Source organism: Lactuca saligna, chromosome 4, assembly GCF_052625555.1.
Source record: "Lactuca saligna cultivar CGN05327 chromosome 4, ASM5262555v1, whole genome shotgun sequence".
Classification (NCBI taxonomy): domain Eukaryota; kingdom Viridiplantae; phylum Streptophyta; class Magnoliopsida; order Asterales; family Asteraceae; genus Lactuca; species Lactuca saligna.
Window position 1 is genome coordinate 123886264 of NC_136420.1, and position 16546 is coordinate 123902809.

The following is a 16546-nucleotide window of genomic DNA, read 5'->3' on the forward strand; positions in this document are numbered from 1 at the left end:
GAACTCAATTGATGTCATATGTGAACTGATTTCATATATGCGAACACAATTGATTTCATATGCGAATCCACATCCATCGATATGAAACCAATACCAGTTACAAGCAATTAGTAGCAACCATCGATCCTCTAATTTTCAATTACTCAGCCTTCGCTTTTCATACAACCCGTCGACCCTGAAAAATCGATAAACACCAAATGTCTCATTTTTAGATCGATTTTCTGATTAAATGTCATATTTGAAGAATGATCGATTTTCTGATTAAATGTCATATGTGTGACATTTAATCAGATTACAAAACATGTTTGTTATTAATGGATGAGATAGATTTAATGTATATCATCAGTTTTTTTTTTAAATGACAATTTAAAAAATCCTAATCAGTTTGGATAGAATTTGAAGTGCTTATCTGATAAGCACTATGATAATTTCGAAGTTAGTGTTATCTTTTTCTAATTAATAATGATATAAATTGTAAAGATAATTTCGAAATTAATATGTTGACTAACATTGATCCTTAAAATTTGGGATATGAATGGTTTTGAGCGGGAAAATATTGACACCTGGGTAACCCTCTACAATAAATACCTATGGATTGTGTGACATTGGTTGCCTTTTAAAAGACATAAAAACAAGGCATGCATTTATACCCCAGAAAATAATAATGTAATAGCAAAGGAAAAACAACACCATAAAAACATGTTACTTATTTGAAACAATCCAAAAAAAAGACAACCATAAAAATTCCAACATCAAATAAATCTACTAAAAAAACTTAGGTGTTAACAACTGCATCTTCATCATCCTGAGATGGCTGGTTTTCAGCTGCAACAGTAATCAAACCACTCCTGACAAAAAAATAAAATTTAAGGCATTCATAAGTTTCTTGATCCTTGAAATATATAAAAAAAAACAATTTTTCATGATCGTTTGTAAAACAAAGTACAAATGATCTTACCCGACATCAACAGGAAATTCACCATCTTCTTCATCACGAAGCCTATAACATCTGTTTCGGCTTTGAACTTTGACACGGGGTCTCTTCAGTGGTGGTGACAAAGTTTTTGGTTTTGTTGAATCTAATGTGTCAGACTTTTCCACAGCTTCATCATCCAGCTTTTCATCTTCAGAACTTAGAATATCAATAACCTCATCCCAATTCCAATTTAGCAATGCCCATTCCCTTTTCTTTTCTTTCTCATGTTTCTCATGCATACAAAGTTGAAGGATGATTTGATCACATTCCTGCTTATTTACAATGCTACTTGAGTTCGACATTATGGCCGTTTTTCTATGTCAAAAGTAGTATTAGTTACAACGTAACAATTAAATCAAAAGAGAAAACAAAAAATATGTGAACATACCTTCTTCCCAGGTGGAAGAATCAAGTCATTATCGAATTTCAGAGAAGCAAACATAGGTATTTATTGTAGAGGGTTACCCAGGTGTCAATATTTTCCCGCTCAAAACCATTCATATCCCAAATTTTAAGGATCAATGTTAGTCAACATATTAATTTCGAAATTATCTTTACAGTTTATATCATTATTAATTAGAAAAAGATAACACTAACTTCGAAATTATCATAGTGCTTATCAGATAAGCACTTCAAATTCTATCCAAACTGATTAGGATTTTTTAAATTGTCATTTAAAAAAAAAAACTGATGATATACATTAAATCTATCTCATCCATTAATAACAAACATGTTTTGTAATCTGTACATATATACATATTTAAGATTACGAATCTTGCTTCCATACTTTACCATCAAACCATTTGTTCCATTGATTTCATAAAACCATCTGTTCTATATGCTATATCAGAATCAAACAGGTATTGAACTTTTAATTTATTTCATAGTACAAGCAATATGTATTAGAAAAACCATCAAGTATAGCAATTATTAACTGAAGTGTTTTTCAGTTGAAATGGATATTTATCATACTACTGTTAATGAATTTTCTGCTTTGGGGCAAATATATGAATGGTGGAACATTACAAGTGTTAGAGTATTGTATGTTTGGGAGGACATGGAAAACAACAGGATGCTCTTGTGGATGATAGATCGCCAGGTAAGGTTTTTTTCCAATTAAAATATTCAACTTCTATTAAAAGTTTAATTTTGTAAATAATACCATTACCATTTTGTTATTTACACCAGAGAGAAAAAATATTAGCAATCATACCTCGCCATTTAGTGCCCGGATATCGAAACATGAATCTGAAAGGAAATGTATTCTCTGTGCAACATTTCCAAGTTGATGAATACCATTTGGACAATCCAATGTACCAACAGTACAAAATCTGCACCAGTGATAAGGCGATAATGATAAACCATGCCACAACTTTTACTCGGTTAGCAAGCGATTTTGCCAGTGGATATCCACTTTATCCAATTGTGTCTACTGTCACAACTGTTGCACAAGATCATACAAATAAAAGAAGGCTTGTTGGTATATTTATATCTTTTTTTTTAATCATTTTTATATCATCTACTATAAATTTAACAAGAAAATATGTTTTTTAGATGTGGTTGGAAGAATAGTATGGGGAAATCGAATCAGACAGCTACGATCATTTGAGTTAATTCTCCAAGATGAGACGTAAGTATATATGTATTCAAAAAACACTTAAAACAACATAGTTTTTTTATTAAATTTATTATCATTCATTATAAGAGTTTAAACAGCATTACCTTTTAATAGGGGGAACGTAACAAAGTTATTGTTGTATAACGTACCAGCAAACCTTATGATTAAGGTTATTGTTGCAACATACAACAAATCCATACTCTATGTTTCTTGCATGAAGCTGGTCCACAACAATTTGGGTCAGTTAAAAAATATGATCAGTATATAATTTATATTAATATCAACATATTCCAAATTGTAAATACATATTATTAAATTTTATGCCACATGTTTCATGTTTTTGCAGGTAATTTATTGGTTTCTACTGTTTTAACCGACTTTGATGTTGAACCACAAATGTATGAAGCTGATAGGATTAGAGCTAGATATTGATGAGAGTATTAGAAAAAGATTTTCTTGAAAACTTTTTTAATTCCCGTGTTTTCAATTCAGTTGTGGAACTTTTAACACATATGGTTTTACCACATTATATCTTTTATCAGTTTTAAGTTTTATTATTGGTTTTGTTAATTTGTTAACTTTTCATTCGTGAATGTAGTGTTTTTATTTTCTTTTTGACTTACTATATATATATATATATATAAGGGAAATACTTCATGGCAGTGGGATTTATAGCAGGGTTTATAAGGTGGAACTGGGTAAAATTTTCCATTTTGCGAAGACTACAGGGATGCGAAATGAAAATTCTGCACTTTTGTCTTTTTATGACCCCATTTTGCGAAGTTGGACCACTTATATTATTTCTTGAAAAGATCAGGGGCCAAATGCGAAACTCTTAGCTTTCTTCCCCAATTTGCATTTATACATTAAAAACTTCGCATTTTCATTCAAATTCTTCGCATCTTGCATCCATCCGTCTTTGAGTTCATTCGCATTAACTGAGAAATTAATCAGTTGTCTCATATTCGCATTTCAGTTGTTTGAGAAACCCAGATACGAACCCAAATGCGAAACCAACTGATTTCAAATGCGAACCAACCAAAAATCATCAACCACGTACTTGTGTCACCAAATGCGAACTGAATATCACCATTAAATTCTCCTCGCATTCTATAGATGCGAACACAATCCAGATCTCCGACTCCAAGCTTGCGAAATCAAAATCAATTAACCTCAAACAACAAATCGTGAACTTCTTATGCGAACTGTTTTGACCCACAAAACCAAATGCGAACTCAATTGATGTCATATGCGAACTGATTTCATAGATGCGAACACAATTGATTTCATATGCGAATCCACATCCATCGATATTCACCTCTATCCTTTCTCGATCAACTACCTCATCGTTTTTTAGTAATAAGTGTTTATCCCCATGAAACTGCATCCACTTCCAACTGGATTAACCTATATTCATACTAAAATTTTAAAAAAATAAATAAATGCTAAAAAACCAAATAGGTTACTAAAATAAAAATAAAAAATTCATACCCATAATTAAAGCTATATGCTACTTCATCGTTTTTCAGTGATAACTGGTTTTCGTCCATCAAACTGTATCCACTTCCAACTCTGATTAAATTATTAGACCTGTATTAAAAAACAAGGAAAAAGTAAGAGAATTTTATACGTTTTTTCATGCAATTCCTGTTTATTTTTTTTTAAGAATCTACAAAAATAATAATTAAAATTGAATTACATGTAAAACCAATTCAAAACAAAAAATCTTATTTTGTTTCCCGGTATAATTTTGAATACTTTTCAACTAATAAGATAAAAGTAAATCAAAATGGATTACGAATTTTCAAATTTTATTATAAATATACACATAAGTATGAACTATATGTAATCCTTTCATAACAAACTTTTAACCTATATATATATATATATATATATATATATATATATATATATATATATATATATATATATATATATATATATATATATATATATATAGAGAGAGAGAGAGAGAGAGAGATATTTGCGTAGTAGATGAACCATAGGCGCCAATTGCAAACATATTCTATAATTATAATTTAACATATAAGAAGGCTTCATCGGTTCTACAGTCTGCTACTGCGTATGTTTACTATTTACGATTTTTACTTTCTCGATTATACACCATTCACACTCACTTTGTGTTCCTTTGTACATGCATAAACTACATATATTCTATCGGCTTCACAAAAACCATCTGCTCTATCGGATTCATCAAAATCAAACAGGTATGTGTATTTAACTTTAAATTATCTCTTATTCAAGTACTATATGATGAAAAAGTCTACTATTTATAGTATTTTTTTAGTTAGATGCAACGTGTTTCAAAGTAATTAGCTTCACCTAAGAAAAGAAGTATCATCAAACCAATATATGTCGGCAACTCAAGCATCATCTCCTTATAGACCATTCACATTACCAGAAACACATAAATAAAATCTGGTTTTGATCTAAACTATTATAACAAAAACAAATGGTAATAAATTTCGTATTTGAATAATCATACTTTTTGATTTGTTATGTATAAAATAAAGTATACATTTTTTTGTGTGTTTTACAGTTTGCAATGAGGTTTGACGGTAAAGAAAATAAACATAATAATGTTATCCAAATTGATGCAGAAAATACAAAAGGTATATCACATATTTACAATCATTATTAGTATATCATCGTTATACATTTTTCATTTAAAAAAATGTTGCAGAAAAACGAAAAGCATATAATAAGGCATGTTACGAACGACGAAAGGAGAAAAACAAAATGAGACGAATAGCTAATGGGGAAGGAAATAGTCAAAACGCAACATTTTTGTCAAATGTGCCAACAGTAAATAGGAATCTGGTGGATATTACCAATGCATCTCCTACATGTGTAATGGATTTTGGTCAAAAAAAGTTGATTTATAATAGAAACCCTTATCAACGTCAGACGGAACCAACCATAACAAAACCAGGTAACTATGTCTGAAGTTATCATATTACAATCTAAGTAGTACAACATTACATTTAACCATAATCTTTCATAATTTACATTCTTAATGAGAAATTTTTGTTTATACGTAGGTATTCAAAGTCAGCCTGACGTAATACTACCTCCACGCGATGAATTGATAACTCAAATTTCAACATCAATAGGTCAGTATTTGATTTTTACCGAAAAATATCATATATATTGGCTAATAATTATGTGTAATTATTTTAATTTTATTTATATTACATTTAACTAATGAATAAAATGTCTACAGATCCACAAGGTTGTATCCATGGCAATGTCACTCCATCAGTACAAAATGGTAGCATCTCGGATGATCCATATAGTTTTGTTTTCGCCGGTATCCGTAAAAAACATCGTGTGGTGAAGTTCAATGATATATGTAGTTATTGTGGGGCAAAACGACTACAATTTGAATCTGCTGGCTTTTGTTGCATGAGTGGAAAGACAAAGTTGGCAGACTCATCTATTCCTGACGAATTACACAATCTTTTCACCTCAGAAACAAAATTAGGCAAATTGTTTAGAAAGAATATACGTGCATACAACACCAACTATTCATTTGCATCAATGGGCGTAGAAGTGGATGAATCGATGGCCAATATGACATCTGGGGTATACACTTTTTGTGTGAATGGAGGGATATACCATAGAATCGATCAGTTAGTTCCAAGGAAAAAGGATGAACCTAAGTTCTTACAATTGTATTTTTACGATGTTGAAGCTGAGATGTCAAATAGACTCGAATGGAAGAATCTTGCTAAACCAATTGTTGAAATTTTGACTCGCGTTCTTGCTACAAACCCATACGTTGCAATATTTCGTAGCCTTGCTGATCTAGGACCGCTCGACAATTACAGAGTCACTTTAAATGCATCAGTAGAACTAGACCAAAGGGTGTACAACCGGCCAACCACATCCGAGGTTTGAAATTAATTATGTACATATGTTTTTGAGAAAAAAGATGTTTCATGTATTAAATATAACTATGCAAATTACGTACCAGTTTTAATCATATTTTTTCTATTGTATAATTTCACAGGTTGCTGGTATTTGGATTGAAGGCAATGACAACATAACCGCATATAAAAGAAGTATTATAGTATATGGAAGGTCCGACAAACCAAAAACAATTCAATCTTATTGGGGATGTTATGACCCATTGTGTTATCCTTTATTCTTTCCAAATGGTGAGCCTGGATGGCATTCTAACATACTAAGGCAAGGGGTTTCATTCAATGAGATGGTTAATGACGACCAAATCTTCGATGAAGATCTAGAAGGTACGCATAGCCACAATTTTAATATTGTTAAATTTTACAAATGTAAAAATTGATATAATTTATTCAATTTAATCATTATGTAGAGACTGATATAAGAACGGGTAGGAAAACTGTAACTATGCGGGAGTACTACTGTTACAAGTTGCAGATTCGATCAAACTTGAACGTAATTATGTTAGGAGGGAGATTATTACAACAATTTGTGGTAGATATCTACATCAAGATTGAGACTTCGCGTTTGGAATTTTGTAGAAAAAACCAATCTACAATAAGAGCGGAGTTATACCAAGGTGTTGTGGATTGTGTCAATGCCGGTGAGGTACAAGCAAGTATAATTGGGCAACGTGTTGTTTTGCCAGCAAGTTTCATCGGAGGTCCTCGTGACATGCGACGACGATTTCTCGATGCTATGGCTTTAGTTCAAGATGGAGGGAAACCTGATATATTCCTTACAATAACGTGCAATCCGAATTGGCCTGAAATCCAAAATGAGTTACTTCATTTTCAAACAGCACAAGATAGACCAGATCTGGTTGCAAGAGTTTTTCGTGCTAAGTTACATGACCTTAAGGAACAACTCTTGAAGAGGCACGTCCTTGGTGTGGTGAGTGCATATGTTTATGTAATAGAGTTCCAGAAACGTGGTTTACCACATGCTCATTTTCTCTTAATAATGAAACCTGAATGGAAGCTCACCAATACAGACCATTATGACAAGTATGTGTGTGCCGAAATTCCAAACCCGACAAAGTATCCTATACTACACGATCTGGTCAAATCACACATGATACATGGTCCTTGTGGTACATTAAACAAAAAATGTTCTTGTATGCAAGGTGATCCACCAACCTATCGTTTTAGATACCCTCGACAATTCAACGAAGCCACAACACAAGGAAAGGACACATATCCGGTTTATCGAAGGAGAGATAATGGAATTGTTGTGAATAAACAAGGTATTATGATGGATAATAGATGGGTTGTCCCATATAACCCAAAGTTGTTGATGATGTTCAACTGCCATCTAAATGTTGAGGTTTGCTCGAGTATAACATCAGTGAAATACATCTTTAAGTATATTTACAAGGGTCATGACAAGCAAGTTATCCATATTGATCCAGATGCACAACCTGTTGTTATCAATGAGATAAAACGTTTTCAGGATGCACGATACGTCTCCGCTCCAGAAGCAGTATGGCGAATTTTTAGCTTTTCTCTTAATCAAATCCACCCTAATGTGATCACTTTGCAATTGCATCTTCCAAACCAACAGTTGGTTAGGTTCACTGATGATGATGCAATGAAATCAGTTGTTGAGAGGGAGAAAGATAAGAGATCAATGTTGACTGCATTTTTCAAGATGAATAAAGATAACGTTAATGCAAGAGAATATTTATACAAAGATTTTCCCAAACACTTCACATGGAATAAAGAATCGCGTCTATGGAATCCTCGAAAAGTATCACGAGCAGTTGGTCGTTTGGTTTCTGCAAATCCTGCTGAAGGTGAGCGATACTATCTACGTGTGTTATTATGTCATGTTAGGGGTCCTACATGTTTTGAAGATCTGTACACAGTCAATAACGTAAGACATCCCACATTTCGAAAAGCGGCTCTTGAAAGAGGGTTAATAGAGACAGATGATAGTTTATCGCAGTGTCTTGTAGAGGCCTCCTTGTTTCAGTTTCCAAATGCTCTCAGAAGGTTGTTTGCAACGATATTAGTTTTTTGTGATCCTGGAGATGTTCGCAAGATATGGAATTCCCACTACAATTCTCTCTCCGAAGATTATAGTAGACAATACGATAATGTCAATCGAGTACAAAATATGGTCCTTACAGACATAAGCGTATTCCTACAATCTATGGGTAACAAGCTTGATAACTTTGATCTCCCGACTGTAAACACCGATTTGAATTTTCAGTCTGGAGTTTTTCGAGAGGTACAAGAAGAATGCTCTATAATTGTGGAAGATGACCATTTGCGTGCCAAAGAGTTTCTCAATCCTGAACAAAAATATGCATATGATGAGATCATGAGGCATGTGTGTACTGATTGTACAGGAGTGTTCTTCATAGATGGTCCTGGCGGAACAGGAAAAACATATCTGTACAAAGCTTTACTTGCTAATATACGCAAACTTGGTCATATTACACTCGCCACAGCTTCATCGGGTGTTGCGGCTAATAACATGCCTGGGGGGAGAACAGCTCACTCGCGTTTCAAACTTCCTCTAACTCCAGATAATAACTCATTCTGTAGAATCCAAAAACAAAGCGGTACCGCTCAACTACTTCGGCTTGCAAAAATAATCATATGGGATGAGGCATCGATGGCAAAGCGACAGGTGGTGGAGGCGTTTGATCGGACAATGCAAGATATCACTGGGGTGGCACTCCCTTTTGGTGGAAAGATAATGGTTCTGGGAGGCGATTTTAGACAAGTATTGCCAGTCGTAAGACGTGGGACACGAGCACAAATTGTAGACTCTAGCCTACGAATGTCGCCTCTTTGGTCTTCGATTATAAAGTTGCGGTTAACAATAAATATGAGAGCACTTACTGATCCATGGTTCTCAAACTTTCTATTACGGGTTGGTGATGGAGTTGAAGAAACAGTGGACGGAAGTTTTATTCGCATCCCTGATGATATGGTCATTCCATACACTGATAAAGAAAAATCATTAGATTCTTTGATTGATGCAGTGTTTCCCTCATTGGAATTTAATAGGTCTGAATCAGATTATATCATATCGCGGGCAATATTATCTACAAAAAATGATAGTGTCGATGCGATTAACGATTACATGATCGATCGATTTCAAGGAGAAGAGAGAATTTACTATAGTGTCGATGAAGCCATAGATGATAAAAATGGCTTCTATCCGTTGGAATTCTTAAACTCGATCAGTGTTAGTGGTTTACCTCCGCATTACCTTCGATTAAAAGTTGGATGTCCGATAATACTGTTACGGAATATTGACCCAGCAAATGGGTTGTGTAATGGCACCCGATTGATATGTAGAAGCTTTCAGCAAAATGTTATTGATGCAGAAATAGCTGTTGGTCAACATGCAGGAACAAGGATATTTTTGCCTAAGATTCCTTTATGTCCATCTGATGATGATATGTTCCCATTCAAGCTAAAGAGGAAACAGTTTCCTATTCGATTGTGCTTTGCAATGACAATCAATAAAGCTCAGGGACAAACAATTCCATATGTAGGTATCTATCTTCCAGAACCAGTATTCTCGCATGGACAGCTTTATGTTGCATTGTCCAGAGGGGTTTCACGTTGCAATACAAAAGTATTAGTACAGCCTAACGAAAATTCAAAAGGTGATGGGGTTTATACAGCAAATGTGGTGTATAAAGAAGTATTGCACGATTAACATTTTGTGTCGTCTTGACTGGTTGCTTTTTATTGGTTATTTGATGCATGATGTAACAAATAACACCATAGTTTGATTATATTGTCTTCAACATGTACTTTTTTTTAACATAACAATTTTGTAATGGAAACATATCACCGAAAGAACTCACGTGCCCCGCCGCTTTGCGCGGGTAGACGGCTAGTATATATATATATATATATATATATATATATATATATATATATATATATATATATATATATATATATATATATACACACACACACGTTAAAAGCTTTTGTGAGAAATAAATAAAATTTTTGTAGTAATTATGAAAAAAATAGTTGATCCGTCGTTACTTTCTATTTTGTAATTATTCCTATTTCTTCCGTGACAAAAAAAAAAAAAAAAAAAAAAAATTAAAAGTTAAAAATCATTTAGCACATAATTTATAGTAGTATCTAACATGAATACGCGATACAAATTTCTTTGTATTTTTTGTACTCTTTTGACTTGCATCCGTTTTGATAAAACAATATATTTTTTAAACTATTATAAGCATTTAGATTTGGCATTATATATACAATGCTAATAATGATTATTATCGTTCTTAGTTTGATCGATCCCCATTATTGTCCCGTATTATGATCAAATATACATCATGTAACTAGGTGGCTAACATAAGGGTCCAATGTCCATAAGAAATCTCGATCTCCATTGAAATTAAAACTCCATTGTTGTGGTTTCCAACTCACTTTTTTACAAATATGTCACATTGACACCATCCGAGTTATATTTTGATTATTGAGAAAAAAAAAAAAAAAAAAAAAACTTAGTGGGTTGATTTGGACGATGAATGTTATGGAGAAGGATGAAGGAATGGTTTGTTTTTGTTTTCATAGAAAAAAAAAAAAAAAAGAGTTGGAGTTGGTGAGATGAATCAAACCATGAGTATGAGTAAAGACATAACAATTTAGCAGTAAAGTTTGGTTTGAATATATCTTCCACTACTCTTCATTTGGTATGTTTGGTAAAGAAATTAAACCCCCAAGAAACCAAACAAAACCCTTTTAAGATTTATCCCAAAACAACACCATCTCAATGTGTCTTCATCATCACAATTCTCCCTAAAATGGAACATCTCATTCGCACTAGAGATCTTCTCAAAACCACCATACACCAATCCACCCAACTAGACCTCCAAATCCACCAAACCACCACCAATCTCTCCCGTATCAATTCTTCCAAATCCCACATCACAAACATCCCCTCTCTCTCCTCCCTCCACCACCACCTCCACCGTGCACTTCCACCCGTTTCCGCCGTCTTCCAAGTCTACCAGGTGGTGGAGGAGCTCGGGGGTTTACTCTCAGACCACCACCCATCCCCCGACCTCCACCACCACCTCTCTCTCCTCAAAAGATTCAGCCAAGCCCTCACTCTTCTCACCAACACCTGCAACTTAGCCATCCTATGGGTGGAAGACATCGACACCACCATTGTTGACACCCTCTACCACTCCAATGTCTCTAAAACTCTCCATATACTTAAAGAGTTGCAAAGGTTTGAAGAACGTTCTCTTCTCAAACACGGAATTCTAAACGTTGCTTTTGAGAATTTAAAACATGAATTCACAAATCTTTTAATCGAAAACAGTTTCCCTCTTCAAGTTCCTTCGTCTCTTTTCTCATCTGGTGATGATGAAAGTGATGTGTTTGATCCTTTACCAGAAGCTTTACCTTTCCCCATTGTCAAAAACCTACAAGATATCGTTGCATGCTTTTCATGCAACAATCTTGTGGACCAATGCATTCATGTTTATATCAAGATCAGGGGCACAATTGTCCATAGAAGTTTAGAAGGTCTTGATTTGGATTATTTGGAGATTACATTAACAGAATTTCATAGCGTCCAAGAAGTAGAAGGTTATATAGACGAATGGGGGAGACATTTGGAGTTTGTAGTTAAGCATCTTCTTGAACTTGAGTACACACTCTGTGAACACGTGTTTAGTAAGAGCATTGAAGTCAACGTGTGGAAATATTGCTTTTCCAAAATCGCCCTCCAATCGGGAATACAGAGTTTTATCAAATTCGCGAACACAGTTACAAAGTGTAAGAAAGAAGCAATCAAACTTTTCAAGCTCCTAGACATCTTTACCACTCTCAACAATCTCAGACAAGATTTCAACAGAATTTTTGGTGGAAAGCTATGTTCAGAAATTCAAAGTCAAACAAGGGGATTACTCAAGAATGTGGTCAATGGTGCATGTGAAATTTTTCAAGACCTTAAAGCACAAGTTGAGCTACAAAGACTAAACGACCCTCCACCAGATGGGACAATTCCAAAATTGGTTATCTTTGTAACAGAATATGCTAACGAGTTGTTAGATGATGAATACAAACATGAACTTGAACAAGTTCTAAAGATCCACTCCAGTTGGCATAATGAAAGTAAGTTCACAAAGGGAATTGTTTCACTTGAAATTCAAAACATAGTGAAATCACTAGAACTTAACTTGGAGACATGGGCAAAAAGATATGAAGATGCTTCTTTATCTTATATTTTCTTGATGAACACCAATTGCTACTTGAGAAAACATCTAAAGGCTACAAAGCTCGGGGATCTAATGGGGGAATCTTGGATAAAACAACATGAAGCTCATGTAGAATACTACATGTCACTTTACTTGAAAGAAAGTTGGGGGAGAATTCCAGCTTTATTAAGCAACAATGACAGAAACAAAATGAAAGGATTCAATGATACATTTGATCAAGTATTTAGAAAACAATCTGAATGGGTGTTGTGTGATAGAGATTTGAGATGGAAAACTTGCCAGATGATCATGGAAGTTGTAGTCCCTGTTTACAAGACCTTAGTGGAAAGTGGGGCTACTGCTACTCATAGTCCTAATAGTAATAAGTATTTAAAATATAGTGATGAGAAAATAGAGAATATGTTGACTTCCATGTTTAGGTCAAAGTTAGATAAGTATGGTTCTAGTGCCAAGTGTACAAGCTTGATGGGGAAGATCAAGAATGTTGTTACAGGTCATTTCTCACCAACAAATGCTGCAGCTTGATCTTCCATGGCTTCTTTCCTAACATAATCATGTACAAATTTGCTATTTGTGTATATGTATATAAAACAGATTGTATTTTCCTTATTGATTAATCAAAATATAACTCATCTTACAAAATGGTATGCTCAAAATCAGGAAACTTGTAATCATTGTACCTTGGAGGCTATTTTCTTCAACTGTTTTACTTTCTCAAATTCTAGGGTATGGTAGTTTTTTTCTACTTCCCATGCTGTCTGGGACATACCATTAAAAGACGATTTTGCCCCTTTCTCATCTGTGACTTCTCTAGGGAAAGGAATCCGGACCTCAAAGACATCATTTTGGGGAGAATACAGATGTATGTCAAACCCTAATCGATCAACCCATACCATCTTTGCTTCTGACACCTGAACAACCAAAACATATGCAAATTCAGAGCATATCATAAAGAACAAGGTAATTTTATGACATATTCTGACACCTGTACATCTGAATCCACAAAGACATTGCAAAACCGGAGAACATCTTCCATGTTATTTGTGTTTATCTCATGAACTAGACGCTCAGCAGAATCTTTAAGTGGATCAGCATTTGCAAGTCCATAATCTGAAGAAGAAACCCATGCACCATCCTGCATTTGTTGTCTTTGAATATCAGATTATCATGAAATTAAGTAATTTATATGTACAAGTTACCAAATTACACACCTCCATGAAGTTGTCCATTTGCAGTACACGTTGCACATCAAGGATATGGATGAATTCATTGTCTGCTTTTTCTCCAAATCTCTTTGCCCATAGTGACTTAATCTTCTGTCAAAAAAATAGAAGCTTGAAATGTCAATGAGAATATTAAGATTCGTAAATAGAATTGCACACAGAAGTGTGATATTAATGGAGCCTAATACAAGAAGTACCTTCAAGAGAATTTCATCGTCAGGTCTGTGAAGGCTACCTTGGATGGTGCACTGTGTTGTTCGCAGACCAGATTGCTCTAACTTATTAAGCAGAAGTACATAATCAGTCATAGAAAACATAAATCGTGCGACAAGAAGCAAAATGGATGTAGGTTGAAAAACAATCAAAGATTTTGGCAAATACCTGAACATTAAGGGAGGACCTTTTGTCGTTAGCGAAATGGTGATGAGAAGCACTTAAGCAAACAATTGGTGTGCCTTCTGGGTCAACGGCGAAGCGAACACCAACAGCAAGAGGCCAATTGTCTTGGGCCGTAGTTGAGAAGGTGCCAACAGAGGATAACTCCATGATTGTTCTTGAAATTTCAGCTGGGGAGGGTTTATTACTCTTGGTGGTGGCATTTGATTGTAAATGGGTTTGCTCGGGCGCCAGAGAAACCGAACATCTCAAAGGCTGGAGAAGTAAGGACTTGGGAGGATCGAAGCGAGGTTTGTAGTTAAAGATGGGTTTGGAATGAGAAATTGGAAGTTTTGGGGAGAAGATAGATGGGAGAGGTGAAGTCATGGATTGGGTATGTGGAAGCATTTTGAATTTTGATCGAATGAATGAATGAATTGGGTGTTTTCAGAAGATCGACGGGGTGGGAGTGACTGTAATAAGAAAGAATTCTGGATGATGATGTTGATAATGAAGTCGATTTGGAACGAAAATCCTTGATGTTGTCCTGGTCTAGGTCACCAAAAGGTGAAAGGCAGCATCGAAACGACAAACAAAGAAAATTATAAAGTAAATTACATGAATGGTCCCTGTTGTTTGATCTAATTTATATGTTTGGTTTTTAATATTTTTTAACTCGGACAATACCTTACATTTTATTTTGTTATATATTTGGTCCTTACTATACATAAAAAATACATTTTTACCCTTTTTTTATTTCTTTTTAATGTTTTTAACCATTATTTTTGTTATTGTAATTATATGAAGTAAATGAGACCACCACCATTGTTACCGACGATGCCATCCCCCTCGGCATCGGCATCGTCATCATTATCATAATCTCTGACAGACATGACAATTATCGTATCCGGCACCCACCATAAAATCTTCTAGCCATGGTGATTACTTCTTCAATTTACATAGGAATATAGGATAAACCTAATGAACCTAAGATACAAAGGCCCAAATCGAACTTGAGTTAAAAAACGCAAGAGCAAGCAAAGAATTCATTAAGAAGTATCTATCATAAATACAAGCATAAGCATACATGAAACAACTGAACATAAAATAAATGAATACATACCAGTAACGACGTCAGACGCCGCCCTGGCCTCCTTTGTTGTGAGATGGAAAGCACGACCCCTAGCCGTTAGGGTCTCAGCTCTCCGCTAGTGTCTGTCAGTAATCCTCACAGTAGCCGATATTGGTGCCTACACTGGTTTGGCGGCGAGCAAGAGACAATTGAACTTTACATGGTCAACGTGATCACAGTGGTAACAAATCCTGGTACTCGATAACGGAGCCTGTTGACGACAATCCCTCGCGGAATGCGCCTCTTTGCCAGATTTGTGGCACCCAGTAGCCGATCGGCATGCTCCCTCATGCATCTTCCCACACTTGCCACAAGTGCAGTCCCTCTATCCTCTGGATTATGAATCAGCGGGGTTAAACTGCTTCGTTGTTGGTTGTGACTGAACAGGGGCCTGTCTCTTCTCTCGCATATGGGTCTCAATCTCAATCTCCGTCCTTCAAGTGAGGGACTGCAACTTGGAGATGGAACCATACCTCTGGGTTGACACTAGCTCATGGATCTCCATCTTAAACATGCTCAAGTAACGGGACATCTAAACTTGCTCTGAAACAACATACTTAGGGCATAAAAAGGCTCTTTATGTAAACATTTTGGTGATCTACGTTACCGACTCTATTGTCTTCTTCAACGACAAAAACTCATGGGTTAACCTCTCCCTCTCCACCAGTAGAACATACTCAGTACGAAACATTTCCATAAATTTCTCTCATGTATGCGCAGCCTTCTCCGCATGAGAATAAGCATTGGTCACCAGCTTCCACCAGTCCTTCGCCCCCAAAAGAAGAAGGTTCAAGACAAACTTGACCTTCTGGTCCTCTATACATGAGCAGTTGAAGAAACAATCCTCCACATAAGATAGCCACCTCATGGAAATGATCGGATCCTTGACCCTGTCGAACTTTGGGGATCATATTGCTAAAGTCTCGATACGACACCGTCCCTCTCCCCTGGAGGCCTGCAACAACAACAACTACAGTGGCTACGGTAGCAACAACCTCTATGACGATAGCATAATGAT

At 35.2% G+C, this 16546-nt stretch overlaps 5 protein-coding genes across 7 annotated transcripts; 3 read left to right on the plus strand and 2 right to left on the minus strand.

Moving 5' to 3' along the window:
- Positions 1 to 541: 541 nt before the first annotated feature.
- LOC145038795 (uncharacterized) lies at positions 542 to 1634 on the minus strand. Of its 2 annotated transcripts, none has more exons than XM_078987039.1 (3): positions 1365 to 1634; positions 959 to 1245; positions 542 to 848 (listed from the first exon to the last, which is right to left on the minus strand). In XM_078987039.1, exons 1-3 carry the CDS (start codon positions 1416 to 1418, stop codon positions 776 to 778), a joined length of 414 nt encoding a protein of 137 aa, XP_078843165.1. In that variant the 5' UTR covers positions 1419 to 1634; the 3' UTR covers positions 542 to 775. The 2 variants fall into 2 exon arrangements, with proteins under 2 accessions (XP_078843165.1, XP_078843166.1); XM_078987040.1 differs by having other exon boundaries at positions 548 to 848; positions 959 to 1291.
- Positions 1635 to 1904: 270 nt separating this feature from the next.
- LOC145040113 (uncharacterized) lies at positions 1905 to 2610 on the plus strand. Its single transcript, XM_078988090.1, has 3 exons — positions 1905 to 2075; positions 2165 to 2456; positions 2531 to 2610. Exons 1-3 carry the CDS (start codon positions 1932 to 1934, stop codon positions 2608 to 2610), a joined length of 516 nt encoding a protein of 171 aa, XP_078844216.1. The 5' UTR covers positions 1905 to 1931.
- Positions 2611 to 5067: 2457 nt separating this feature from the next.
- LOC145040114 (uncharacterized) lies at positions 5068 to 10589 on the plus strand. Its single transcript, XM_078988092.1, has 8 exons — positions 5068 to 5082; positions 5155 to 5227; positions 5299 to 5547; positions 5657 to 5728; positions 5839 to 6509; positions 6628 to 6868; positions 6952 to 10024; positions 10586 to 10589. Exons 1-8 carry the CDS (start codon positions 5068 to 5070, stop codon positions 10587 to 10589), a joined length of 4398 nt encoding a protein of 1465 aa, XP_078844218.1.
- Positions 10590 to 11305: 716 nt separating this feature from the next.
- Positions 11306 to 13460, plus strand: LOC145042746 (exocyst complex component EXO70I-like). The gene has a single exon (XM_078991218.1). It carries the CDS (start codon positions 11374 to 11376, stop codon positions 13321 to 13323), a length of 1950 nt encoding a protein of 649 aa, XP_078847344.1. The 5' UTR covers positions 11306 to 11373; the 3' UTR covers positions 13324 to 13460.
- On the minus strand, positions 13379 to 14936 carry PGR7 (proton gradient regulation 7). 2 transcript variants are annotated; one of them, XM_078991221.1, is made up of 5 exons: positions 14403 to 14936; positions 14219 to 14299; positions 14010 to 14111; positions 13784 to 13933; positions 13379 to 13709 (listed from the first exon to the last, which is right to left on the minus strand). In XM_078991221.1, exons 1-5 carry the CDS (start codon positions 14802 to 14804, stop codon positions 13470 to 13472), a joined length of 975 nt encoding a protein of 324 aa, XP_078847347.1. In that variant the 5' UTR covers positions 14805 to 14936; the 3' UTR covers positions 13379 to 13469. The 2 variants fall into 2 exon arrangements, with proteins under 2 accessions (XP_078847347.1, XP_078847345.1); XM_078991219.1 differs by having other exon boundaries at positions 14010 to 14114.
- Positions 14937 to 16546: the final 1610 nt, after the last annotated feature.

Bases quoted from the DNA above. Each gene is read 5' to 3' on its own strand.
- LOC145038795 (XM_078987039.1), bottom strand. From the start codon at position 1,418: ATGTTTGCTTCTCTGAAATTCGATAATGACTTGATTCTTCCACCTGGG. The intron at 1,246-1,364 runs GTATGTTCACAT...GTAAATAAGCAG, and splicing joins TTCTTCCACCTGGGAAGAAG to GAATGTGATCAAATCATCCT. The intron at 849-958 runs GTAAGATCATTT...TTTTTTTGTCAG, and splicing joins GAATTTCCTGTTGATGTCGG to GAGTGGTTTGATTACTGTTG.
- LOC145040113 (XM_078988090.1), top strand. From the start codon at position 1,932: ATGGATATTTATCATACTACTGTTAATGAATTTTCTGCTTTGGGGCAA. The intron at 2,076-2,164 runs GTAAGGTTTTTT...TATTTACACCAG, and splicing joins TGTGGATGATAGATCGCCAG to AGAGAAAAAATATTAGCAAT. The intron at 2,457-2,530 runs GTATATTTATAT...TATGTTTTTTAG, and splicing joins AAATAAAAGAAGGCTTGTTG to ATGTGGTTGGAAGAATAGTA.
- LOC145040114 (XM_078988092.1), top strand. The intron at 5,228-5,298 runs GTATATCACATA...AAAATGTTGCAG, and splicing joins TGATGCAGAAAATACAAAAG to AAAAACGAAAAGCATATAAT. The intron at 6,510-6,627 runs GTTTGAAATTAA...ATAATTTCACAG, and splicing joins ACCGGCCAACCACATCCGAG to GTTGCTGGTATTTGGATTGA.
- LOC145042746 (XM_078991218.1), top strand. From the start codon at position 11,374: ATGGAACATCTCATTCGCACTAGAGATCTTCTCAAAACCACCATACAC.
- PGR7 (XM_078991219.1), bottom strand. From the start codon at position 14,804: ATGCTTCCACATACCCAATCCATGACTTCACCTCTCCCATCTATCTTC. The intron at 14,115-14,218 runs GTACTTCTTGTA...TTTTTTTGACAG, and splicing joins ACGATGAAATTCTCTTGAAG to AAGATTAAGTCACTATGGGC. The intron at 13,710-13,783 runs GTGTCAGAATAT...TTGGTTGTTCAG, and splicing joins TTGTGGATTCAGATGTACAG to GTGTCAGAAGCAAAGATGGT.